This window comes from Cebus imitator, unplaced genomic scaffold (genome assembly GCF_001604975.1).
Source record: "Cebus imitator isolate Cc_AM_T3 unplaced genomic scaffold, Cebus_imitator-1.0 Scaffold178, whole genome shotgun sequence".
Classification (NCBI taxonomy): Eukaryota; Metazoa; Chordata; class Mammalia; order Primates; family Cebidae; genus Cebus; species Cebus imitator.
Genome location: NW_016107493.1, coordinates 593,753 through 620,734, shown reverse-complemented (window position 1 = coordinate 620,734; position 26,982 = coordinate 593,753). Strand labels below are relative to the sequence as shown.

At 36.4% G+C, this 26,982-nt stretch overlaps 1 protein-coding gene across 2 annotated transcripts in view; it reads right to left on the bottom strand.

Moving 5' to 3' along the window:
* PLCL1 (phospholipase C like 1 (inactive)) overlaps positions 1-26,982 on the bottom strand; it is a 351,809-nt gene that overhangs the window by 25,005 nt on the left and 299,822 nt on the right. The window contains exons 4-5 of one of the 2 annotated variants that reach the window (XM_017545178.2): positions 18,066-18,141; positions 15,422-15,531 (exon numbers count right to left, since the gene is read on the bottom strand). The exons of the other annotated variant lie outside the window; for it this stretch is intronic. Of the exons in view, the coding sequence (XP_017400667.1) occupies positions 15,422-15,531; positions 18,066-18,141 (186 nt within the window). The remainder of the gene's footprint in view (positions 1-15,421; positions 15,532-18,065; positions 18,142-26,982) is intronic. 2 annotated transcript variants of the gene reach the window in all.

Below are 26,982 nucleotides of genomic sequence, written 5' to 3'. Positions count from 1 at the left end.
GAGATGAGGATGGTTAATGGGTACAAAAAAAGTTAGAATGAATAAGACTAAGTATTTGATAGTACAACATAGCGACCATGGTCAGTAATAATTGTATATTTTTTAATAACTAAAAGAGTATAATTGGTTTATTTGAAATACAAAGGATAAATCCTTGAGGGGATGCATACCTAATTTTCTGTGATGTGATTATTATGCATTGTATGCCTGTACCAAAACATCTTATGTAATGCACAAGTATATACACCTACGTACCCACAAAAATTAATTTTTTTAAAGAGTAGACCAGGAAAAATGAAACTTCCCAGAGGCCGAAGCAGGAAAAAGAGGACAAAATTTCAACCCCATGAGAAAGTGGAGCTGCCAAGAATTGCAGAAACACCCATCTTCCCAAATGTCACATAGGCATCCAATGGTGACATTGGACACAACATCCATCCAATATAAAGAACAAGCTTTGGGACACAGGCATCAACAGTGACCTTGGACTCATGACTGTGGATATTAAGAAAAGGTTTTGGAGTCACACAGATCAAGATGTGCATCCATCCTCACTGCTTTCTAGTTAGTCGCATCATCTTGAACAAATTGCAGAGCATCTGTAATCCTCTGTTTTCTCATCTAAATCTTAGCACGGTGCTAAGGCACAGTCCCCACCCCGAAGGAGCTGGATTTTGTATGAGAAAAAGGCATCGAGACACATCATTATAATTTAGTGAGTCAGGGTGGTAGGCATGGGAATAAAATTGTGTATAAGCTACAGATCTGGCACTAAACAGGAGGTAATTTGGTTTTGATGAGAATCGGGGGATGAGGGGTATGGAGGGACAAGAGCAGGGAAGGCTTCCCTAGAAAGGCGATGGATAACACTAGTGCTGGATCTCAGAGATGAAGTGGAGCTGGTGGGTGACTGAGGAGGGAGGGAAAGAACATCACAGTTGGCAGGAACAGTAGTGCGAAGGCATGGAATCCCAAAGCTGTCTGATATTTCCAGGAAACAGAACTACAGGCATGGAGAATATAAAATGTGAAGAGATCAGAGGTAAGCAAAGGCCCCATCACAGAGGATGGGGCAAAGAACTTGGCATTTTTTTCTTAAAGCTGACAGACTAACATCAAATCATTTTTCTCACTCAAGTCTTGGGTTCTTAAAAAGATTTATTTATTTTTAATTCTCTTAAATGAATTTAGAGCATTCTTGAGAAGATTAAATGAATTTAACTAAATTTTCTCACAAAAGAAGGGTGTATTAGACTTGAAAAGAGGACTGGATATTATTTTCCAAATGTCTACAGTTTCTACTGTCAAGTTACAAACTGAATCAAGTACATTTGGGTCAAAACCAATCAAAGTTAAGATCTAGCTCAGTTACAATTGACATTTTCCTCATCTGATGTATGTAATACTCTGGATTCTTGGGCTTCTCTACTGTGCTTCAATACACAAATAATGATAGTTTCACAAGAAAACACACTACTGCATATGAATCCTTTTGAAATGACTGAAAATGTATTTAATGTAAACCTTAGGGAAAATCACTATATTAGACAATAATTATAATTAATGTAATAATAATTAGAGGCACTCAAAACTTCATGGAGAACAAAAGGCTGGAGCTAGAAAAATGCTTAGCCTGACAACTTCATGGTAACCACATGACAAATCCAGAGGGCATTATTCACATACATTCAGTGGGAATGGCACCCCTATGGTTGTGCACTGCACAACTGATAGAGTAGTATGCAGCAGCTGTGGCCAATTCAGGGATTAGACTGTTAAACCTTATGCAGCAAAAAAGAAATGACAGACAAACTGGTATAGAAATGTCTAATCAAAAGCTCCAGGAAGATAATTCTGGTTGTGCTGATGTTTAACTTCAATGAAATTCATAAAGTTTCATGTAATCAATTTTCAAGGCTCCTGTAGTTCAGAGATCTCTATGAAAACTCTTCCTGGGTATCTTTGACAAAACAGCCAAAGGACCTGACCTTCCCAGGAGCTGTTTAAAGAGTAAGGACAGTAGTAATCACTTTATTATTTGCTTCTCTCTTTCTTTCTCTCTCTCCTTCTCTCTCACTCTCTCTCTCTCTTTCTCTTCTCTCTCTCTCTCTGACCAGAGGAGAATCTCTAGAATAAAATTATACTTCCTGAGATGAGCCCAGCAATTTTTAAGGTGGTGGTTATTAAGAAGAGAATGAATGATTATCATTGATGAAACCGTGATTTAGTAGCAAAGACTGTATTTTCCAGAATTTAAAATTGTAATTTCCATTTTGATAGCATTTATAATTATTATATTGCTTACACCTTTTTATGTTTTTCATAAGAACAGCTGAAAATATATTTAATAACGAAACCTCCAAGGAAAATTTCATTCCTCTATTATTGTTATTGTCACATCTACATGTATTATTACAGAGCTTACAATAATCAAGGCTTAAAAAGTGAATTGTTTAATATAAGAAACAAGAGCCTATGATATAATACATACACAAACACACACTATATATACATATAATTGTTCCTTTCAATGGCATTCTTCCTCTCCCAGGCTAAAATATACTGCTATTGATAAAAGAGAACAGGAAGGAAGTTGCTGGCTTTTTCCTTCTCTAGTTTCAGAGTACATGTAAAGACTCCATGGGCTGACTCAGAGAATACACAATATACATTGTTAAGAAGCTTCAGTCTCACTTACCCAGATTTAATACTAGGACACAGTTACCACTAAAACGTACTTCTAATATATGAGACTTTACATGCTAGCTTTGTTTTTTAGCAGTCTTAGATATCTGTTTCTTGGTTGATAGCAAACCCACAATAAACAAGAACCTGCTTCCTGCAATATGTGTGGTAAGTGTGGTGAGCCATCTGGAAGGTAAGGGAATGAGGAAGCGGTGTGTAACCATCCATGATTTCACCAGCAAATAAACTGTATGTAACTCTCAAGTATCTATAGGACTGTTTCAGCGTAGGTTCAAATTGTGCCCATCCAAGCAGCTTGGAGAAATAAACTTCTGTTGCAATAATGTACCACCAGAGAACATGAGTAGTTCTAACACACGTAACCTTCTTTTTCTATATATCTTTTCTTACAAAAAAGTAAAGCCCAATTAAATCTGAAAAAACAAACAAACAAACAGAAAATGACAGTGAGTGAGACAGACCCATTTTCTGACCCAAGTAAATCAAAATTTGTTGTTGAAACCCAAGTTATACTTTCAGAGCATCCAGTATATTTTAAATTTATATGAAAAATACATCTCTTAACTCATGCTTAAGAAAGGGAGTTCAACTTTCTGAGACTAGATTTGTTTGTAATTGATAAGGAACTTGGACCCAAGAAAAGGATAATTCCCAGGCAACAAATTCATGAACCAATTTTATTCTAGTTGTTTCATAATGCTGAGTAGCAAACAACTGAGAGATCCAGAATATTCTAGTTGATTAAGGAATACTTCCAAGAGATTCGAATTGGAATATTTTTTCCCTGGAATACACTGTAAAGCAATTTAAGAACTTTCCATCCCTGAGTACAATTGACTCAAAAATCCATTGAGAATAGTTATCTTTTAAATAAACACTCAAAAGACTTTAGCTATTTTTAGAACACATAGCTTCGTCCTGGCAGATTTACAAATCCCATTATGAAGGGTTAGTGTATTTCACTGCATAGAAAAGGATTCTCTTCTTCGAATCTGAAACTCTGGAGTCTCTACATAATGATTTGTTAACCTTTCCATAATATTATTCAATGATGCAAAAGTCTAATATTTAATTCCAAGTCATGGTTCTGTGAGAGTCTTTTCCTTCCAGAAGTTACCTTTTTTTAAAGCATTAATATAATTATGATAATGATCCACATTTCTTGTCTTATTCAAATAGTTCTCTGAAGAGTTATATGTAAATTTTTATGAATCTAAATTTATTTTTAAAACTCCGGAGTGATGTTTTCCAAAGAATCTATAATTATTCTCATAAAGGCATGAATTTTTCCTTAAAGGGAAAATTCAGTTATTAGTTATTCTGCATTGGTAGACAGGTATCTTCACTTACCACAAATACTAAAAGTATCAATAATGTATGGAGAGTAATTAACAATACAAAATCATATTTTTAAGCGGGAAATAAGGAGAAAAAAAAGATTTATCCTCCTGGCCATTACTATGCATATGTAATCTCATATCTGATGTATCTTTGAGCATATTGTATCTACTTGAAATAAGAAATGTTTAATTAAATTGGAAAATAACCACTTATGACTTGAGAGTAACTTTCCTGCTGCTCCATAATTTAGATCTTTTCAATATGACTTTTAAAAAGTAGCATCTAATTTCATTATACTCAACCTAAATTATCCTTTAGTTTTTACATTTACATATATGCAGGTACACATATACATACATTTTATATATACACTTGTATAAATGTATATTTATATGTATCTCTTTTTATATATTTAGTAAGTATATTTTTATATATATTTATGTGTATATATTTTATATATTTAATATATATATATATATATATATATGAGATATGGTTTGGCTGTGTCCTCACCCAAATCTCCCTTGAATTGTAATAATTCCCATGTGTCAAAAACAGGTCCAAGTGGAAATAATTGAATCATGCTGTGGTTGCCCCCATACTGTTCTAGTGGGAGTCAATAAGTCTCACAAGACCTGATGGTTTTATAAATGGAAGTTCCCCTGCACAATCTCTTTCTCGCCCAGGTAAGAAATCCCTTTGCTCTTTCTTAGTCTTCTGCCGTGATTGTGAGGCCTCCCCAGCCATGTGGAACTGTGAGTCCATTAAACCTATTTCTTTTATAAAGTCTCGGGTGTATCTTTATTAGCAGCATTAGAACAGACTAATACGCTATATAAATGCATAATTGACAATGTTAAACTTTATCTGAGCCCTGTGTTACAGGAAATCAGGGATGGTTAAGAAATCCCCCCATCCTTCTGTGTTCCTTGAAAGACTCCTCTTCATCATAGAACTTAGCTAAAGCTCATGGAAGCTCCCTTGTTAACCTGTGGCAAGGCCAAACATAGACCTTTCAGAATCTCTTTCTTACCTCATAAATGATTGGCCAAACTGTTTGTATCTACTAACAAATCTGGACAAAATATTAATATCTGCTACCTGGACTTGGCCAAACTTTAATTAGGCTTATTTCTTCCCCTTAGGCCCCTGAACTTTGACCCACTCTCAGCCTGAGTCAGCACACAGCCTCTCCTTAATGGCCTCTTACAAGAAAATGCTTCTTTCTGACCTTCTTGGCCCTTCCCTACCAAAAAAAATCCTTTCTACCTGAGCTTTCAAATGCGTACAGGTCTTAAGGTAGGGGCATTCTCTCTGTTACAATAATTCCCCTATCAGAGTAGTTTCCTCTCCTTATTGTGATAATTCTTTTGAACAGATTCTCTATCTAAGTTCAGATTTGATTTGATTTTACAGTGTGTGTATGTACCATATATATATACATGTGTGTACCATATGTATGTGTGTATCGTATGTATATGGTACACACACACAAACACACACACACAGACACATATTCAGAGAAGTGAACTCATTTTGCTCTGATTTGGGTTAACAATAAGGAAATTAGATAGATGTAGCCCATTTTTGTCTTCCTTGAGTAACAACATCAGAAAAGGAGCTTGTAAATGTAAAACCTACAAGAGCTGTAAGAAACCAGAATGAAACCGTTTGGTTTACTTTCCACTTATATCACTGTAAGAAATAGTTAATGCAGAGTTAAGACATCAAATTCACTTAAGCTACAACTCACCTTAGGCTAAAACTCTGTNTTTTGGACTAGGAACTAGACTGGCAAAGCCAATCTGAAAACATAAATGTCCATCATAGAATCTGCATTGTGGGTAATCTGCACAAGAACAATTGAAAATTTTCTCTAAATAAAATTTTCCTGAAAGAAAAGTAAGACCTTCAATAACTTCACTAGTTGGAGCCAAGTCCTCTGGTCTATGATGCATCTATTCATTAGGATCATGCCACTTTTGAATTATTCAAATTCATTATAAAATGCAGCTTTCATCTGAAAAAAAAAGTGTACCTCCAAGAGATGCTAAATTTAGTTCTACTGGAGATAAAGTGAAGTGGTGTGTGCTTCCATAATCATGTCAACAGCCTGGCTTTTATCTCTGCTAAACTCCTGGGCAGCACAGCTGGGATGCAGTCACCCAAGGCAGAAATCTGGAGACCATGTAACCCGTCTGCCTATTGCTAAGAAGCACTGACATTCTATTTGAACTGTCCTATATTGTTGGATAAGAGCTGTTTGAAATAATGTTTTAAACTTGTGGCTTTTTTTATTATAGATGCACCAATTATACTTACAAAAATTTACCCTTTTATCTAACACTAACACTAATACTCTATATTATATAACTCTCTCTCTCTCTCTCTCTCTCTCTCTCTGCATCTTTTCAGCTTTAAATTGTAGAAATCACTCAAAAACCAACCTTATAACATCCTCCTCTGCAACTATAAGCTGTCAAATGGATTTTATGAATACACATGGTTATAAAAGCTTGCCGTAGATTGTATATTAGAAGGTAGATGATTAAATTCATTTGGAATTAATATGGCCAGATTTGATATAATAACAAATTAGCCATAATGCTAATGAGTGGTAATTAAATGAGCCAGGCAGAAATTTTAGAACTCCCCAGACCATGTTGAAGAGATCCTGCACGTCTTTATTTTGATTTGTTTTCTTTTCACCATTATTTTCAGATTATTTTGGCAACCACACTCAAGTATCAAGATACAGGGCAGGGTTTTGGAACCTATGAAAGGCTAGAATATCTACTCACTGCCCAACTGGTACTTCCTCGTAGAAGACTTCCCTGACCTCTCCCATTAGGTCAAATCCCATTGCGCACTCTCATAATGCCATGCACTTTTTAAAGACACCCATCATAAGAACAAATTTAAGACATACTGCGTGATTGTTAAATGATTGCTTCCCCCACTAGACTTTCAGCTCTGAGACCAGAAGGTCACATTTTTATTCACCAACACATCCCAAGCACAAAGCCTGTCACCTAGTAAAGATGTAACAGATATATTTGTTGAATTAATAAATTTGGTTTCACCACAAATAAAACAAAAATGTGTTAAATTATGATTTGCTAATTTATGGATTAGAAGCCTCATTTATACATTGTACTTCCTTATTTATAAATGTTGATGTGAAAATAAACAAAGTCACCTTCTTGAGGTGGGAGAGAAGAGTCTTTATTTTGCACTCATTAGCCAAACAATAACAAGATTCTACAAATGTAGCTAGGAGTATATGTTCAAATACCTAGTCCAAGGATAAATCTATCAAACTTAATTTATAACCCCCAGATAAATGCTATGCCTTCTAAATATATACTCTATACTTCATAAGGCCTAATATTTTCTTTTGTTTATAAAAATAATGGTACTGGCACATGAGAATCAAGCTGTTTTTTTAGAAGTGATCCATCCATTCTCTCCTTCTGCCACCCACCTTATTCCTGGTAGTCAATGACATGCATTGTAAAGCAGCTGGCTAAGATCCCAAGTGAGTTTAGAGCTTACTAGGTTGAGTGAGACTAAACTAGCTGCCACTTGAATAAGGCCCTCAGTTTTGGCTTCACCCCTACTTTGCTCCACCCAGTTGCATTCACCAAATGTTTCTGGCATGACTGTTACCATAACTGCTTGCCAAAATTCCAACATTATTTTTAAACATTTAATAGACAAAAAATAAAATAAATACAACAAAATGAAAATTTAAAAAGTAAATGTTTCCTAGAGAACACACAAAATAGATTCTCCTCTAACACCTCAGTTGATAAAAGACAGATTGTGGGTCTGAAAAGTAGAATTGTGGTTGTGAGCCAGGCACGGTGGCTCACGCCTGTAATCCCAGCACTTTGGGAGGCCGAGGCGGGTGGATCACGAGGTCAAGAGATCGAGACCATCCTGGTCAACATGGTGAAACCCCGTCTCTACTAAAAATACAGAAAATCAGCTGGGCATGGTGGTGCATGCCTGTAATCCCAGCTACACAGGAGGCTGAGACAGGAGAATTGCCTGAACCCGGGAGGCGGAGGTTGCAGCAAGCCGAGATGGCGCCATTGCACTCCAGCCTGGGTAACAAGAGCAAAACTCAGTCTCAAAAAAAAAAAAAAAAAAAAGAATTTTGGTTGTGAAGGAGTGGGCATGCAGAAGGAATATGAAAGGGAGGATAGCCTTTGTAAAGTTTTTGCTAGAGGCATGGTTCCCATCAAGACATGGCAGCTAGCAATATCCACACTAAAAGCCAATGAACAGCAAAGCTATCCAAGAGAAACAAGAGGAGGCTGACTGAGCTCTCAGGGGTCCTCGGTCTGGTCTTCTGATTTGGTATTTTTGTTGTTGTTTTGCTTTGCTTTCGTGATCCCAGTGGTATCTGTCCAAGGACTCAACTGTATCCATTCACTCAGGGGTGATCAGGGCCTGGGAAGCTGATTCATGCTAACCAAGCTCATAGGAGATGGACCAGTAAAAAAGGAAGTTAACTGATTTACCTACAAAGAGAAATGTGACTACTGGGCAGATGGAACTAGTTATGTCACTTGGTCAATCCATTCTAGTTCCCACTAGAAAAGTATACCTGGGAAACTAGATCGAGAAAAGAGAGTTGTTTTGTAAATATAGTGTAATAAATAAATTGTTCTCAAGCCACACTCTCGCAGTAGCTTTCTGCACTGTAAGCATATACTGTCAAGGAGACTGAAATATTCATGCTAGATGGACAGGACACTCACTCCCTTAGCTCAAGTAAAATAATAAATATAAACCACTTTAGTAGTATACTTGATACACAGAAAGTGCTTAGTTAATACAAACCATTATTATTATGGTGCTGTAAGTATTTTGACAATATAGCACAGTGGGATGACAACGTGGCCTTCAGAGTTAAATCCTTGCTCCATTACTCATTTCCTATATGCCAATGGGATGGTTCCTAACCTCTTGAGCTTCAGTTCCCCTATCTGTAAAAGGGGTATAATAAGAGAAACTTTACAGGGTTGTCCTTAAAAATCATTAAAATGTTGTGTGAAAATCACTTGATTATTGTAAGCATCGAATGTTCATTTTTAATAATAAAAATAACAAACACTCACATAACACTTTGTATATGCCAGACACTGCTTTATATGTATTTACTCATTTAGTCCTCACTGTAGCGCTATGAGGCGGGGACAGCTGAAGAACCTTCACCGATAGATTGTATTTACCAATATCCGCTCCTCTTCCCCAAGAAGGTTTACATTTGTCCCACTCCACTGAAATCATATTTGACTGTGAAACGGGAGTGGGACATGTGACTCTACTGGGCAGAAGCTTTTAAAGCCCATTTTTGCATCCCTACCTCTGGGATTGTAAAAGTGATAAAATGTTTATTAATTATATTTCTTTAATATTATTTTTACATATCTCTACTTGATACTTCTCCAGCCTGCTGAAATTGATTTTTTCATAAAACTTTTAAAAACATAATGTAATAAAATTTAGTTTCTTAAAATAGCCAACAGGACAAGCTAGAAAATTAAAATTTAGAAAAGCTCACTAAAATGCTCCTCTTGGGTTCTTTCTAATTTCAGTTTTATAGATGTGACAACCTTTACATTGCAGTTCTTTTTCTGCTTAAAAAGTCAAATCACTCTGCACAGAGTCCAAGACTTTAAACAAATTCCACCTCATTGCAAACAGCCTTTTTTATCAGTGATATAGGGTAAGTCCCAAAAGATCTTCAGAACTCTAATGAGTGAAGCACTTCCAAAATTACTAATAATTTATTAGAATATGTTGGCTATGTAAGTGAAGTTGTAGTATCCCTTTCTGAAAGCCTTAAAGAACAGGGAAATTTTCCATTGTGAGAGTTTAATATTATGTTAACAACCAAATGTCTATAATTTGAATGTTTGTGTCCTTTCTGAACTTAATCCCCAATGCAACAATATCAAGAAGTAGGACCTTTAGGAGGTGATTACTGCCTTACAAAAAGGCTGGCAGGAACTACCTAGGCCCTTTTGCCCTCTTTTGCCTTTCTTTCCCTTCCGCCTTTTGAGGAGACACCATTCCTCCTCTCAGAAGGACAAAGCAAGAAGTCACTATCTCGGAAGGAGAGACTGTGCTCTCACCAGACACCAAACCTACTCCTGCTTTGATCTTGGACTTTCCAGCCTCAAGAATTGTGAGAAATAAATCTCTATTGTTTATAAATTACCCAGTATCATGTATTTTATTATATCAGCACAAACAGAATAAGACACAAAACTCATTTTTGAAGGACATCATGGAGAAGAAACAGAGCGATAGGTCTGTTAACATGTGAAGATGGAATAGAATGGAGTTATTTTGGTCCAAGGCTTGTCTTGAAAAGGTACTGATGACTGAGTCATCCTATCATCCCAAATAAACACAGTGGCTATGTAAGGAGACCAGTCTTGTGAACAACAGTGAAAAAGAAAGAAAGGGAGAGGAAATTGACTATTACAGTTGGATATAGACATATGGCAAAAGTGTGGAAAAATGCAAAAGATATACTAAGTAGGCCCCTATACTGGACCCATGTAAGTGCTAGAATATGAATTAAAGAAAAACACAAGTATGGGGTCTTCCAGAAACACCTTGATTTCAGTTTCCCTGCAAAATACTAAGTCCCTATCAATGGAACAATTTGGACACTGTAATCATTATTCTTATGCATTATATCATAGAGCTAGTCACGTTTCTTTCTGCAATTTTTTCTCCAGCTTCCCTGTCATTTTTAGTATCAGATAAATATAATACTGAACTGCAAAAAACACTAAGCAATTTATTTTTCAGTCTGAGCTCAATTTACTCTAAATCCAGTGCTCCTTTGCACCACTCCATGCTGCCAATCCCCCATCTTTCTGAGGATACATTTCTCATTTTTTTCCAGATCCTTCCTTACTTACTGGAAATTACACTGGAATTAAATATTTTTTAGAAATATAAGCCAAAATATTTAACCAGTATTGGTTAATTCCCACTTTCTCTCCCTAGATAGTGAAGAATACTTGTCTAAATCATGAATAAGGAAACTTTTTCAGTAGGCAATGCACAATTGTATAGGTAATTCATGCCAAAGCCTCCTAATTCAGTGATTATGTCTTTCCAGGATGGTTATTAATCATTCAACCAACTGTAAGCAATGTAAACTGAATCTAAGTGAACTTACAAACAAAAACATTTATTAAAAGATTTTGAGGATCTCTGAAAATCAATAGCAAGGCTGGAGAATCAAGTAGGAACTGTTTCAGCTCTAAGCGACAAGAGCTAACGGAAGAATTGTATAGAGAAAGATGTCTTCTCAGACCAGCACCACTGGAATAAAAAGTCTCCAACAGAGCTCTGGCTCTTATTCTCTCAGCTAATAATTCAAATTCAAAGGAGGTCATTTGTCCAGCAAAAAAACAAAGCCAAAACACCAGATTAACAGGCCCCAAACTCAATGGAGGAGAAAAAGTAACTACTGGAAGTGTGGAAAAGTTCATTACTCTTGTTTAGTAGCAGTCCACTACCCTAGTGCTCAAACTGAAATACCACCAGCTAGTATGTGAGTTATAATAATAGAAGATTAATTCTGTCTGAAAAGCTTTCTTGGAATAATTTGAACAGCATCAACAAAGAAACAAAAATAACAAAAACCTGGTTCCTCCAATGTTCATCCTTACCTGGCAAACAAACAAAAAGTAACAGCTAACATATATATTGTCTAGTTTTGTGCACTGTGACTTACTACTTTTGTATGTATTATCTCATTTAATTCTCACAAAATCTGGGGTGTAGGTATTGTTACCACCCTCAGGGAGATTACATAACTTGACTTGTCTCACTGCTATCAAGTAATCTTCACACAGGGCCTACATTCTTATCCCTGCACTAGGCTGCCTGGACCCAATGGGACTGATATGGTTTGGCTGTGTCCCCACCCAAATGTCATCTTAAAATGTCATTCCCATAATCCCCATGTGTTGCGAGAGGGACCCAGTAGGAAGTAACCAAATCATAAGGGCAGCTACCCTTATGCTGCTCCCATGACAGTGAGTGAGTTCTCACAAGATCTGATGGTTTTATAAGGGGCTTTTCTGCCTTTTGCTCAGCACTTCTCCTTGTTGCTGGCTCGTGAAGAAGGACATGTTTGCTTCCCCTTCCACCGTGACTGTAAGTTTTCTGCCTCCAGCAGAAGAAAACTGTAAGTTTTCTGTAAGCCTCCAGCCATGGTGAACTGTGAGACAATTAAACCTCTTTACTTTATAAATTAATTACCCACTCTCAGGTGTGTCTTTATTAGCAGCTTAGAACAGACTAATACAGAGACTCAGCCACATGGATGGAGTTTTAGAGGAGGCAGAACAGTGTTGTGGATAACAACCATGGGTCTGAGTTAAAAATTTCAGGTTGGCCATTTACTAGCTGTGTGATTCCAGGCAAGAAATTCCAACCCCCACAACCCCACAAGCCTCAACATCCTCATTTGCAAGATGGAGTCATATCAGAGTCAGCATCTCATGTTGCAAGGTTGCACTGTTGTGGCAAGGAAGAAAGAGTATATATAAAGTATCTAGCCTTGAGTGATGAGCACGAATTAAGTGCTGAACAATCGATGGCCATTATTAGTTAAATGTCTGTCTCTCCTTATAGACTAGTCTTGGAGACCCAGGTAATTCTCTTGATTTGTATCCCTAGCACCTTTCTGTGACTGGCACATTAACAAACCCATATAAAATCTTCTGAACATGAGATGTGTATATCAGGGTTCACACTGCCACATTATAATCCAGCGTTATAATAAGCTCCTCTTTAACACTACAGCTCTAGGTCATCCCTGCTCCTTAAGCAAATGATGCATTATCCATCCCCCTCTTCCACTGGCCTTAGACTGTTACCTTCATGAGGTCAGGGTCTATATCTCTTGTTCTCCAGGTATTCCCAGTGCCTAGCACAGAGTCCAGTACATAGTAGGTGCTTATCGCTTATGGACTGAATTTTTAATAGACATTTGTAATATGTCTTACAGTTAACTTAGCACTTGCACATAAACATGTGCAGCATCTCTGCAGCACAGGTTAGAGACACGGTTTGGAGCCAGACTGCCTGAGCTCAAACTTCATTTACTAGCTGAGCAGCCTCAGGAAATATACACAGACTTTCAATTTCTCTGTTTTCCCACCTGTAAAGTGAGATTAATAACAATACTGAGTTGGTGTTTTAAACTGTTAATTCATATATACCTCATAAAACAGTACCCAGCACAAAATGAGTGTTCTTTAAATGTCAGCAATTATTAATTTTGTTTGAAGCTGTTTTTCCTCCCATTTAGCTGTCAAGAATAGATTATTCTGTCTGCCTAAATCATTTCTCTTTTTACAAAGAAAATATAAAAAGTGGCATATTTACCTCAAAATCCTAAACATTAATGTGCAGCAGAGAGCAAATCATAATCTCAAGAAACTGACTTCCAAAGCTATTTGGAAAAAGAAATGCATTCATAGGAACTGTTCTTAAAACAAAAATCCTCGATGGCCCTAGATATTCTGTAGTTTGTCTCTTCCAAATCATTTGTGTAGAGCCTTCCCCGGCAGCATTTGTCATTATTCTTTCCACAAACAAGAACAGCCATATTGACTTGAACATAAGTGTTCATGTGAGTAAACACACACACACACACACACACACACATACACACACACACATACACACCAGGCAAATTAATCTCACACATGGGCTGTCTCCTGCCTGCACCAAAAACCTCATTGCCTTATTAAGCCATAAACCATGTCAATTCCTGTATGCAGCTCCCCATCTCCTAGAGTATGAACCTAGAGATCAAGCCACACATTCCTTAAGGTATCACATGACCCAACTTCAAATGATACTACAAGGCTACAGTAATCAAGACAGCATGGTATTGGTACAAAAACAGACATATAGACCAATAGAACCGAATAGAGAGCCCAGAAATAAAGCTACACACCTACAACCATCTGATCTTCAACAAAGTCAACAACAACAAGCAATAGGGAAAGGACTCCCTACTCAATAAGTGCTGCTGGTCATGTGCAGAAGATTGAAATTGGACCTGTTCCTTATACCATATACAAAAATCAACTCAACATGGATTCAAGACTTAAATGTAAAACTTAAAACTATAAAAACTCTGGAAGCTAACCTAGGAAATACCATTCTGGACATAGAACCTAACAAAGATTTCATGACAAAGACATCAAAAGCAATTGCAACAGAAACAAAAATTGACAGTGGGACCTAATTAAAGACTTCTGCACAGCAAAAGAAACTATCAAGACAGCAAGCATACAGCCTACAGAAGGAGAGAAAATATTTGCAAACTATGCATCCAACAAAGGTCTAACATTCAGAATTTGTAAGGAACTTAAATTAGCAAGTGAAAAACAACCCCATTAGGAAGTAGGCAAAGGACACGAACAGACACTTTTCAAAAGAAGACATACACTCGGCCAACAAGCATATAAAAAAGTGCTCAGCATCACTAATCATTAGCAAAATGCAAATCAAAACCACAGTGAGATACCATCTCACAGTTAGAATAGCTAAAGTCAGAAAATAACACATGCTGGCAAGGTTGATGAGAAAAGCAAACATTTATCAATGCTGGTGAGAATGTAAATTCATTCAGCCATGTGGAAAGCAGTGTGAAAATTTCTCAAAGAACTTAAAACAGAATTACCATTTGACCCAGCGATCCCATTCATGGGTATAATCCCAAAGGAATATAATTCCTTCTACCATAAAGACACATGTACATGTATGTTCGCCACAGCGCTATTCGCAATAGCAAAGTCATGGATTCAACCTAGATGTCCATCACTAGATAAAGAAAATGTGGTACATATACACCATGAAATACTACACAGTCATAAAAAAGAAGATCATGTCCTTTGCAGCAACATGGATGCAACCGGAGGGCATTATCCTAAACAAATTAATGCAGTAACAGAAAACCAAATACCACATGTTCTCACTTAAGTGGGAACTAAACAATGAGAATACATGGACACAAAGAGAGGAACAACATACACCACAGATTACTTGAGGATGGAGGGTAGGAGGAGAGAGAAAATCAAAAAACTACCTATGGCATACTATGCTTATTACTTGGGTGACAAAACAATCTGCACTCCAGCCCCCTGTGACAGGCAATTTGCCTGTATAACAAACCTGCACATGTACTTCTGAATCTAAAGTAAAGGTTAAAAAATCCAAACCATCATATTTAACCCCTGACATTTCCCTACACATTGGAGAAATGAGGAGGAGAAAAGCAAAGGCACAGGGGGCATCTGAATGTTTCATCTACCTTCAATACTGTAATATTCCAAGCAAAGCTCTCAGTTGCTTTGTTGAGTTTTCTTCCTTTCAAGCCTTCTTTTGCCCCCAAATTATGAAGTTCTTCATGAAACTCCATCCCTTTGAAGAAAGAATGCATAAGAAATCTGAGTATATAGCTCAGAAAAATGGGCATCTTATAATGAAAATATTATCAGTAAAATATAATTTCACATTCCTGTCTTCTCATAATTTCCAAATCCCTAAATTGAACCATCCTTTTTCTTCTATTCATCCCAAGTAGCTCTCCTTATGTATAAATTGACAATAGTCAATGCAATAGGCTAAATTGCATTTAAAACAGCCAGGAGCCTTAGAAAAGGACATGAGAAGTAAAGAAGTAAATTCTATGGGTACAAAAAAATATAGGAAGAATGAATAAGACCTAGTATTTGATAGCACAACAGGGTGACTACAATCAATAATAATTTAATTGTTCATTTAAAAGTAACAAAAGAGTATAACTGGATTGTTTGTAACACAAAAGAGAAATGCTTGAGGGGATGGATACCTCATTTTCATAATATACTTGTATATATTACGTGCCTGTATCAGAACATCTCATGTACCCTAAAAATATATACACCTCCTATGTGCCCACAACATTTAAAAATAATTTTTTTTAATTAAATAAGTAAGTAAGAAGCAAATTCTTCCAACAGGTTACATCGACCTTGTTTGCCCTCTTCCTGGTTTATGCATGAAACGGCCTGATGTGTCAGTGGCAACCACATATAAGGAATCCATATGTATTATTTTTCTTTATGAACCATCCCTGTGGCTTAACAGTAGGCCTGGGAGCCCACATAGATAACAATAAGTAATTAGTAATGTTGACTAAAAATAAAAAAGGCTTTTTTAAAAATAGCATTCTGGGAAACACCCAAGTATTTCAGATTTGGGAATGACCTTAAGGTATTTTTAGCTCAACTATCTGCTCAAGTTTGACTATTACGAAAACCATCACCATCATGTTTCTTCAGTCTTTGTCTTAGCAGCTTAAAGATAGAAATCACATTCTCTTATGAACAGCTCATTCCACCTTTGAGAAGCTATGACTGATACAGAGCCAACATCTCTTTCCCTGGGACTTCTACTCCTTGGTGCTAACTGGACACAGACTGAAAAGTTCTAAATTCTTTTCTGCAGTGCAAGCTTTTAGGTATTTGAAGAAAGATATTGGGTAAAATCCCTCAGGTCCTCTCTAGGTTAACCATTCAAACATATTCAGGTTACCAATGAAACTCTTCTTTAAGGATGGCATCCAGGCAGGGCCACTGCATTGCCCAGTTTACTGGAGCTGAGCTCTGTGGGAACCTGTGTCCAAGAGTGAACACTGGACTCAAAATGGGCTGGGAGAAGCCCACATGAGGTTGGGGATCTATCAGCCATTTTCCTTGTTCTAGTTCTTGTATTTTTATTAATGTAACCTAAGACCACGTTAACTTTCCTGGTGCTAACATCACAAACATAGCACGTGGTAAAGAACATGAGTATGGAGCCCAGCTCTACCACTGACTAGCTATGTGAGTCTGGGAAAGACCTTGACATCTCTGGGCTTCAGTTTTCTCACTGGTGACATGTAGTTAACAAGTGGGTTTACCTCATGGGGTTGAGGTAAATCTTAAGGGAGTCAATACGTATGAAGATCTCAGAACAGTGCCTAGAATCATGTAAATATCAGGTATTAATATTTTTGTGCTTCCTGTCAACAGAAACATCTAAGCCTGCTGGTCAGTCTGTGAAAAGCACCACATTAAAAGTTTGGTCTAAATTCAAAGGGCAGCTCCACCAAGTGTTGATATGGGACCTAGGGTAAGTCAGTGTTTTAGAATCTCAGGTGCCTCATCTGTAAATCAGATATAATGATGATTACTGTGCAGAGTTGTCATGAGTAAGATAGTATGTGTGCTTGGTATAGCATATGTGTATGTATCAAGCAGTTGCTACTGTTGTCGTCTTCCTTGTCATAATCATTATCATGTGTGTGGATAGAGAAGCCTGTGGATCCAGGAAATGAAAGTACAGTGGTGTGGATGAAGATGAACTGAAATAAACAAGTGCACTTTCACAGATACGTGACTCAACCCACACTTAAAAAGAAAGAACGAATCTAAATCTAAAGTGAAGACTACTAAGGGGCAAAAGCCTAGAAGATTAATAGGATTTTGGTTCCAATTGCAAAACTGAAGTGGGTTTTAAGGGACTGTATAGAACCATAGCTTCAATATCAGCAGTACAAGGTTTTGATGGGTTCCAAACCACAAAATCAGATTCAGAAACCCTTATCCCTCTAGACATCTTCAGACACCACCCCAACCCTGTATACTCAAAACCCACCTATTATCACTTGGATTTTTTCTGTACTAAACAAAGACTAAAGTGTAACTTAAAGTATAGTTAAACAATGCCATAAAATAATTGAATTTTAAGAGAAGAAGCAGAAAGATTTTCAAAAAAAAATCTATTAAGAATTATTATGGTTTCTTTTTTTTTATTATTGTACTTTAGGTTCTGGGGTACATGTGTAGATCATGCAGGATTGTTGCATAGGTACATACTATTATGGTTTCTAAACAAAATAGAAAAAACAAACAGTAAAAATTAACAATTACCTGCTTTCTGACACTGTACAATCTTTTCCTGGACTGTGTCTGCCATTTCTATTAGAAACCGGCTCTCTTGAATCATCTGTGACAAAATAAACATCAAAAAGGTGGTTGTCAGAATCCTTGAACTGGCTCATTGGGAAGATGACATACAGAGAGACCCACATGATACCTCCAGTAACAGGAAGCCATAGTCTCACCACAACAGATGGGAGGGAGAAGGATAAGATCTGTTCCAACTCCCATCCATCCTAACACTGATGCTAGTGTCACCTTCTTTATGATTACTCCTTTGTGTAACATGCTTGGCACACATAAGCACCAAATAAGTAGCTGTTGAATAAATGTATATATTTATTATGGAATATATAAATATGGAATAAATGTATATATATATATATATATATATATATATATATATATTAAGGAAGGTATATACATTCCTTAAGTCCCAGGTCATATTCATAAACACCTAATTCCACTCCCTTAACACCAAAGATTACTACAACATCAAGGCAAGTGGTATTGGAACACAATAGCAATAAGAACCAGAATAGGGTTGTTTATCCTTCCAGAGGCAGCCAAGTCGCCTTTAAAAATACTATCTGCTCCATTTTATCAGCCCTGTCTCTCCTCTACTCAACTTCCACCAAAAAAAAAAAAAAAAAAAATGAAGTATCTCCTGTAGTCTCCAATCTCTCAAAGCTCCCTGTGCAGCACTCAAAGGTGGGTTTGAAGTTCCACTCAGCAACCAGCAGGCTCCAGTCCTTCCCATCTCACTCCTTCGTAAATACTACTTCCAGAATCATCGTCCAAAAATACAGTACTAATTAATTCCTGGCTTTATCATTTTCTCCCTTGCTTACTGAATGAAGTAAAATTTTTCTAACCCAGAGCTTACATCTCCCCATGAACCAGCTCATTTCCCTCGACAGCCTTTCTGCTATGATGTTCCAATTCCCCTAAGTCTCAGTTGACATGGATGAATCACGCTTCTCTAAACACTCCCTACTTGTTCCTCCTACTATACATTTCTTTCTATTAGGGAAGGCTTCTTAAGCCATCTCCCTTGGTCAAAATTCTGCCAGGCCTCAAAGCTCACTTCAATGCCCTCTCCTCTACTGATTTCTTGATTTCCCCTTATGTCTCCTTCTCACTCCCCAAATTCCCAAAACATTCTATTTTTTAAATCTGTTCATGGAATGTTTTATTTTCTATCTTATAATTTATTCTTCACCTATATTATTTCCATCTTTTTACTTCCTTAGTAAATTGTAATTCCAGTAGAGCAGGGACTCAATCTTATTCAGCTTTGGATTCCTAGATTCATCCATCCATTTATATAATCACCTTTTTCCTCTGTTTTACTTCTGTGATACTTATTTCTTCTCCCACTCTACTATCCACATATGTGTGTGCAAAAACATTTTATTTATTACTGACCACTTCTCAAACTTGTAATTATCTTTTTGAACTCCCATCTCTCTTTTTGTCTCTAGATTTCTCCACTCCTTTTTTGTCTAGGATTCCCCATTTTTCTATAATTTTGTATGCTCTTAATTCACTTTCAAATTAGGTACTAAAAAATGAGTATAAACCTTTTAACAGGATTACCCCTCTAGAAATATAATACTCAAACATCAGAAAGTAAAACCAATGTTAAAACTTTATTACATGCTTGAGGCAAAACAAATTCAATATCAAAACATACTCCAAAACCTTATAGTTCAAGTTCTCCTCAAAAGCCCCCAAGTAAATATTTGTTAATTCCATAGTATAAGGTGTTTCTGTCTTTTCCATTGTCTAATAAACATCATAAAGCGATAAAGCATAATTTAACCTCAAAACCAGCTTCTCTTTGAGATTCCTCAGGAGATAACCTGAAATCTTCTGGTACTAAAAGTCCCAAATTGTGTCTCACATATCTCATCATTAATATTCTCAGAACATAAAATCATTGCTCCTATGAAATTGTTTCATAGGAGCATTTGATTTTCTCTATGACAACACCTTCCACTCTATTGAGAATAATACATTTATTCTACTTTCTGCAGTCAACTTTCAATTATTGATAGCTATAGAAAAATCAAATGAGATGGATAGCTAAAATATACCAATAATCCAAACCATAATTTAAGTCAACAATTTCAAATTTTGCTCTCAACTAAGTAATTTATCTAAGTTGTCAGGGAGAAAAAAAATGGTTGATTTGAGTTTCATCTCCTTCCTACATCTCTAACAGATATGGGTGGAAATAAAATATAAAGTGCAAAAGCCAAGCAGAGAAGGTGAGAAGATGTCCTCAGATAATTCCTGAGCTGGGAAGTCAGCACACTCAGCCATGACTGCGGGGTTGACTCAGTCAATAGAATCTGGCAGTGGCCTGATTTACATATCTGATGTCTCAGCCTGAGCTGCTAGTTGCCTTTGCCTGTTGTAGTAATACAAAGAGCTTTTCTCTGATTCTGTCACATGAATATCTCCTAATGGATCTTATTGCCTTGACAGGGCTTTGTCTCTAAAAGAATAGAGGACTTAGATAAGAGTTGACATTACTTTATGTATTAGATGTATCCAGAGCAGGGGTGTGTAAAGTTGCCCATTAAGATTAAAATTATGTCTTTAAAAAGAAAAGTTTACTGAAGGGGACAGTGATGCTGTTACTCAAAGATGGATTAAATTGTCCAGCCTTTGTGAAGAAACTATCCTTCCAGCTTTTCCCACTAAGAAGTTTAATTGCCCAGAATCATTGCAGAGTCAATGAAACTATTTAATAATACTGAAAAGATGCACTTTCATCATATTAGGACTCAAAAAACTTGCATAGATTCCCATTTTCTCCTGAATGAGATCTAAATTCCTAGAACCACAAATCTTTCTACTTAGAAGTTATCTTAAAGACAGTCTATCACGGACAAGCACATTTTATAGATGAAAAAAACTGAGCTAGAAGTTGACTTGCCTAAAGCCACACGACTAGTTAGTAAAATAATTTAGACTAGAATCCAGGCATTCTCAAGGAGCAAACCATATTAAAGTGTAGAATTCCTATTGCAAGTACAAGTTGGTGATAAACACTTAATAAAGTAACATTCATCATATTAAGCATCATGAACATAAATTTTGCCATGGCTGCTTTTCCCTCGAAGTCTAATTCACAACACACATCAACCATCATAAATATCTTTTCTTTTCTTTTCTTTTTTTTTTTTTTTGAGACAGAGCCTTTCTTTGTTGCCCAGGCTGGAGTGCAATGGTGCAATCTCAGCTCACAACAACCTGCAACCTCCACCTCCTAGGTTTCAAGTAATTCTCCTGCCTCAGCCTCCTGAGTAGTTGGGTTTACAGGCATGCACCACCATGCCTGGCTAATTTTTGTATTTTTTTTTTTTTTAGTAGAGATGGGGTTTCTCCATGTTGGTCAGGCTGTTCTCGAACTCAGGACCTCAGGTGATCTGCCCACCTCGGCCTCCCAAAGTGTTGGGATTACAAGCATGAGCCACCGTGCCCAGCCATATTTTTTCATATGAAACTTAGAAAGAAATGTATTTACTTGAGCCCTCTGCTTTTTCGGGAAGGAGCTAGAAACTTTGGAGAAGCTATTACTCGAGAAAATGTGAGTCAATAAAAAGCTAATCTACTCTAGACATTTTTTTTTTTTTGTCCTTTCCTTTTCAGAACACTGGAATAATTCCTCTATCTCTTACTTTCCTGCTAAGCAAAAGACTAGGTTTTGATTCTTTGGTTCTGCAGTGGCTCATCTTTTCAGATCAATTAAAATAAGATGAATTTTATTAAACTTGGTATATTTGTAAATCAGATTGCTCTTATATATTTATTTGCTAACTAGAATGAAGATTATTTCCTTTAACTCACAAGTTCCTTAAATATTTAAAATGAAATAAATGAAAGCGCTGCTAAAAGATTGGCATCTTGTTCAGATTGCTCTTACATATATATTTGCTAACTAGAATGAAGATTTTTCCTTTAATTCACAATTTCCTTAAATATTTAAAATGAAACAAATGAAAGCATTGCCAATAGGTTGGTATCTAGCTTTTAAGCAATCAAGCCTGTCAATGTGGTCAACTCTCGGTCACACAGAAATAAGTATAAAGTCAGAATATTTGTAAGCTCACTGGAAGTTCACTGCCTTTGGTCTATGCAACAGAGCTCTCTGTCCTGGAACTAATACATCACATTTTCAAGCCCCATTTGTAATGGTGCAGGACAAGTGAATTCGCACACAGAATTGTGTCATTTTAAATGCGGTCAGAGGACATTTATCTCCATGTTCACAATGGTGACAAAATCTACTTCAGGGAGCCCTTTTGGCATAAACAGATCACTTCTTTCTCTTGTTTTGTTCCCCAAACAGTTGTAAGCTGTACCTTGAGTAGTCATTAGAAATACTTGTTTTTATCCAGGTGTCGTTACAAATTTGGCTCCTTCATAAAACTGCCAGGTGAGTAACCTTGGCAAGCCTTCTCCAGAATTTTCAGGTCAATTTGACTACCTTACTGCCTTTAACTAAAAGTGTTACAAAGCCTGAGGATTCAGTAATGCAAAGCCAACTTTGAATATGAACTTACAAAATTCCACAAAAAAAACAATTTGAAATACTTGCTTAAGGATATGTATCTCTGATATCCATAATCCTAGAGATCTTAGTACCAACTGAAAATTTTGCCACTCCTCAAGATACTGATAATTTCCCCCTCACACACAAAATACGTCCAAAGACATTGCCGTACCCTCATGTGAAGGAAGTTTCCATGCCCCAAGTGCACAGCATCTTGTTTTTAACCACCAAGCTCTGGTTGGGCATATGCCAAGCAGATGGGTCTGTTGTTGGGTTCTACAAGTGAAGATACTTTTTGAAATGCAAACTAATAAAGTTCCACACAAACTTCACAATGAGCGACAGTGATGGAAGGAGAGTATCTTTGACTTAACCCAATTTTATTTTAAATTGATTTTAATAAGCAAAACTAAATTGGGGAACTTATAGACATAACTACAACTCTTTTCCATCCTGAGACTGAATATATGCTGATTATAACACAGATATAAGAGAATGTATTTAATCCAACCATTGCGCCAGGCTTAATTATAATACCTACTAGTGTATTCGTTCCATTGCAAGTGTGATTAGACAGCAATTACCCCTTTTTGTTAGATTCCTGCTCATGCTAGCACAATCAACTGCTCTCCAAATCACCCCCCAACTGACTTAGTAAAATATTAAATAACCCTTGACTTATGCTCTCTAGGTTGTTTTGATTTCTTTTTTTTTAAACGACAAATTTTTAAAAATGTGTTGTTCTTACCGTAGTAAAGTTTTAACTTTTATGTTAATATTAAATAAGTTAGCACAGAAGTCACTTTTGGAGAATGCTTTGGGCTTATTTTTTACAGTTGCAACCTTCTGTAGCTATTCCACTTCATAATGATATATTTAAAACATTATCCAAATATTTTCATATTAATTTAAAATACTGGAAACAAATATGTTAGGAAAATACCTCCCGACTGCATGAAAATTAGAAAGGTGAGAACACTGAAAAGGAAAAGCTCAGCCACCTAAAGAAAAAATTATATAAAGTCAGATCATATTTTTCTTTCAAATGTATTTGCAGATAAAATTCTGCTGAGTACCAGGTGGGAGTGGGTGTAGAAGAAGTATGTTGTAAGTCACTGTGAAAAGTCTATCATAGGATTAAATGAGCTTAGACTCCAGCTAAGGACATAAAATACCATGCAGTCATCTCTCTGAACACTGCATGTCACTACTGCTTCCCTACTTAGGTGTAAGTCCTCCTTTCCCATCAGAATTGTGCATTCCACAAGGACAGAAGTTTTGCTTCATACCTTTCTTTCTCCAGCACCTTGCACAGTGCCTTGCATATAGTAGGCATCCAAAGCATGCTTGTTTAGTTGACTAATTAAAAGCCTAAAGACATATACAAAATGACATATCAACTGAGAAAATGTTATTTTACAAATGGCAAATATATATCTTCTCACACATTTTTCAATTTCTCTTTATTTACAGAACTGTTATTTCTATCATGACTATCTGTGCTGATTCTGTCTCTGTTTATTCATCTTTGATCGTGTAGAATCAAACGTAGAAATGCGTCTAGAGTAAAACATTAGGGCTGGAACTAAAGATGGGTTTTGAAAATAATACTACATCTACATGCATAAAAACACTATTGTAGAATGAAAAAAGTCAAACCCATTCAAACAAACTAATTTTGATAGTGCCCTACTAAAACTACAAAATGTTTTCCAATGTAATCACCTGCCATTACAACTCCATGTTAAGTGATGAGCAACATATTCACATCACCATTCGTGGACTCCTAGGGCTGGGTAGTACCTCACCAGGTCGCATCTGCTGGTAAGCTACTGAAGCACAAGGTCTGCTGAACCTTCCACAGCATTTAATGCTGTGGCTTGCACATTGAAAGGGGCTCAGAAAATGTTTATCAAATTAAACATCTCCATTTTCTGGCTATAACACTAGGTAATTTTCTGTAACCAATTTTCATTTTTGACAACCCCCAAATTAGGATGAATCCTAAATGAAAAATCATATTACTTTTATTTGCAAAATATAATTATACAATGTTATCAGCCTTAAAAGACAATGCCTCTATGACTATACTACCTACTTCAGTGGGATATTTTCCCAGAGAAGGTAAAAATTCAGAGTTGGGAAATGACGCTTGCTCTTTCAGAGGCCTGAGCCAAAAAAGAAAAAGAAGAATCACAGCAAAATAAATGGAAAGATCACTTAGAAATGATCTTCTGATTTTAAATTAATCTCTGAGGACAGTTTCTGAAAAACTTTCCTCATGACCAGAGGACCACTGAAATGGCACCATAGTGAGCAATCTAATGCCAACAGCTCTTCTCTTTGTGTCTTTAGCCTGTGAAAGAGGCATCCATTCTACCTTTGACTTTTAGAGCCTTTTCTACTTGCCAGAGTTATTGATCGATAGTGTTCCCAGTTCCCTCTAGTGCTGTTTTAGAAGCTGTACACTTTCCACCTCCAGCTGTAACATATGTTTTATATCAGCAAAGTCATCTCTGCTTCAGTTGCACAATATATTAGATAGGCATTTACACAGCTACATCCAATTCAGAGTATAATGGTAATAGTAAACAGGGCTGCCTGTAAGCAAATTGCAATTCTTTAAGCAACCCCACTTTCACCTTAGCCAGACTTGGTAAACCCTCTGTCATTACCATCTCTCCCTTTTTCCAGGTTAAAATCTGTTTGTAGAACAGGATCTGCTAAATTCACTCAAAGGTATGAATGAATTACTGATAATCCAATGTGTTATTACTCACAGAGATGTTACTGCATTTTAAAAAAGATTAAAAAGTCAACCCTAGGGAACTGGTTGTAATTTTGATATGTCAAGTCCCAGGAAGGAGACAGAAAACGTACACTTTAAATAAGATGTGTTAAGACAGGGGAGAGTTTGCCTTCCCTGTCTTCTGAAATTATGCCATGTCAATAGGCCCATTTTGCTACAAATACATTTGATTTTTTATTTATTGATAACAATACAGTTACTATAATGGAATTATAATTGCAAGACTAATATTAAAATGACTTTTAAGATTTAAAACCCTCAGGAGGAAAGAGTTTCAGATATTTAATGAGCAAGTGTTCGGTAATAAATAGTGGCCATCTCAGCTCATTAGGGAAACTTAAATTTAGGGAAAAAAATCTGTGCAGATGAACTCAAGGTCAGTGTTTTCTAGAAAATTTTTATTTTATTTCCCCTTTATAATAGTATAACTTGATGCACTCAAGTTGGCTATCAACAAATGTAGGCTATCAAGTTGCCTGATTTCTTTCTTTCCATACTGAAAAAAGCAAACATTTGTATCTGTTCAGGAAAGATTTCAGGTTGTTTTCTATTCTAAACATATTCTGCATTTTTTAGTGGTTACAATTTTTCCTCTTGGATGGCACCTATGCAGTTCATTACCATTTTTGAGAAATCCAAACATTTAAGCAACTTAAGTCTAAACTGAACCCAAGCTGTTCATTTTGGAATATGTTCTCTCCATGCCAACCCCACCACTAGGCAATAAATCCTGGATTTGGTTTTTTCCCTTATTCATCCAAATCAGTTTTCATTAATAGTCTGTGGTGGAGGGGTTAGACTGTATTTTCGTGGGAAGTTTCAAGCTTACATAAAAAGTGAATGGAAAATACAGAGAGTTCCCATCCTCTCACTCCACCCTAACCCCCCAGTTTTCCCTACTGTTTATATTTTGCATTAATGTGGTATATTTACTACAATTGACAAGTCAGTATTGATACATGCTTATTAGCTAAAGTCCATAGCTGACATTAAGGTTGATGATTGGTGGTGTACATTCTATAGACTTTTGACAAGTATATAATGACATGTATCTGCCATTACAGCATCATACAGATATCACAGTTTCACTCCCATAAAAATCCTTTGTGCTCTACCAGTTCATCCCTCCCTGCCCCACTCAAAGCCCCTGGCAAATAATAATCTTTTTTCTGTCTGCATGGTTTCGCCTTACTCTGTAAGTTTTTTAGACAAATATAGGACAGGGAACAATTCAGCAAGGGCGGTGTCAGAGAGTAAAACCAAGGGGATTTAATAATTTATTATAAAACATATTCAATTATAGGATGGAAACCATATGATTTTCATCAATAGATGCTTTCATTTATTCTTCTTAGTCAATGAACATTACTTGATAACATGCTGTATGCCAACATTGTTTTGGGTGCTAAAGGTGACAGTAATAAGTAGACAGACAGAGTCTCTGACTTCATAAAGTGTACATTCAAGTTGAGGGATAAAAGAGGACAGAAATTAAAAACTTCAAACAAAGTATTTTTCAATACTGCTAAGCA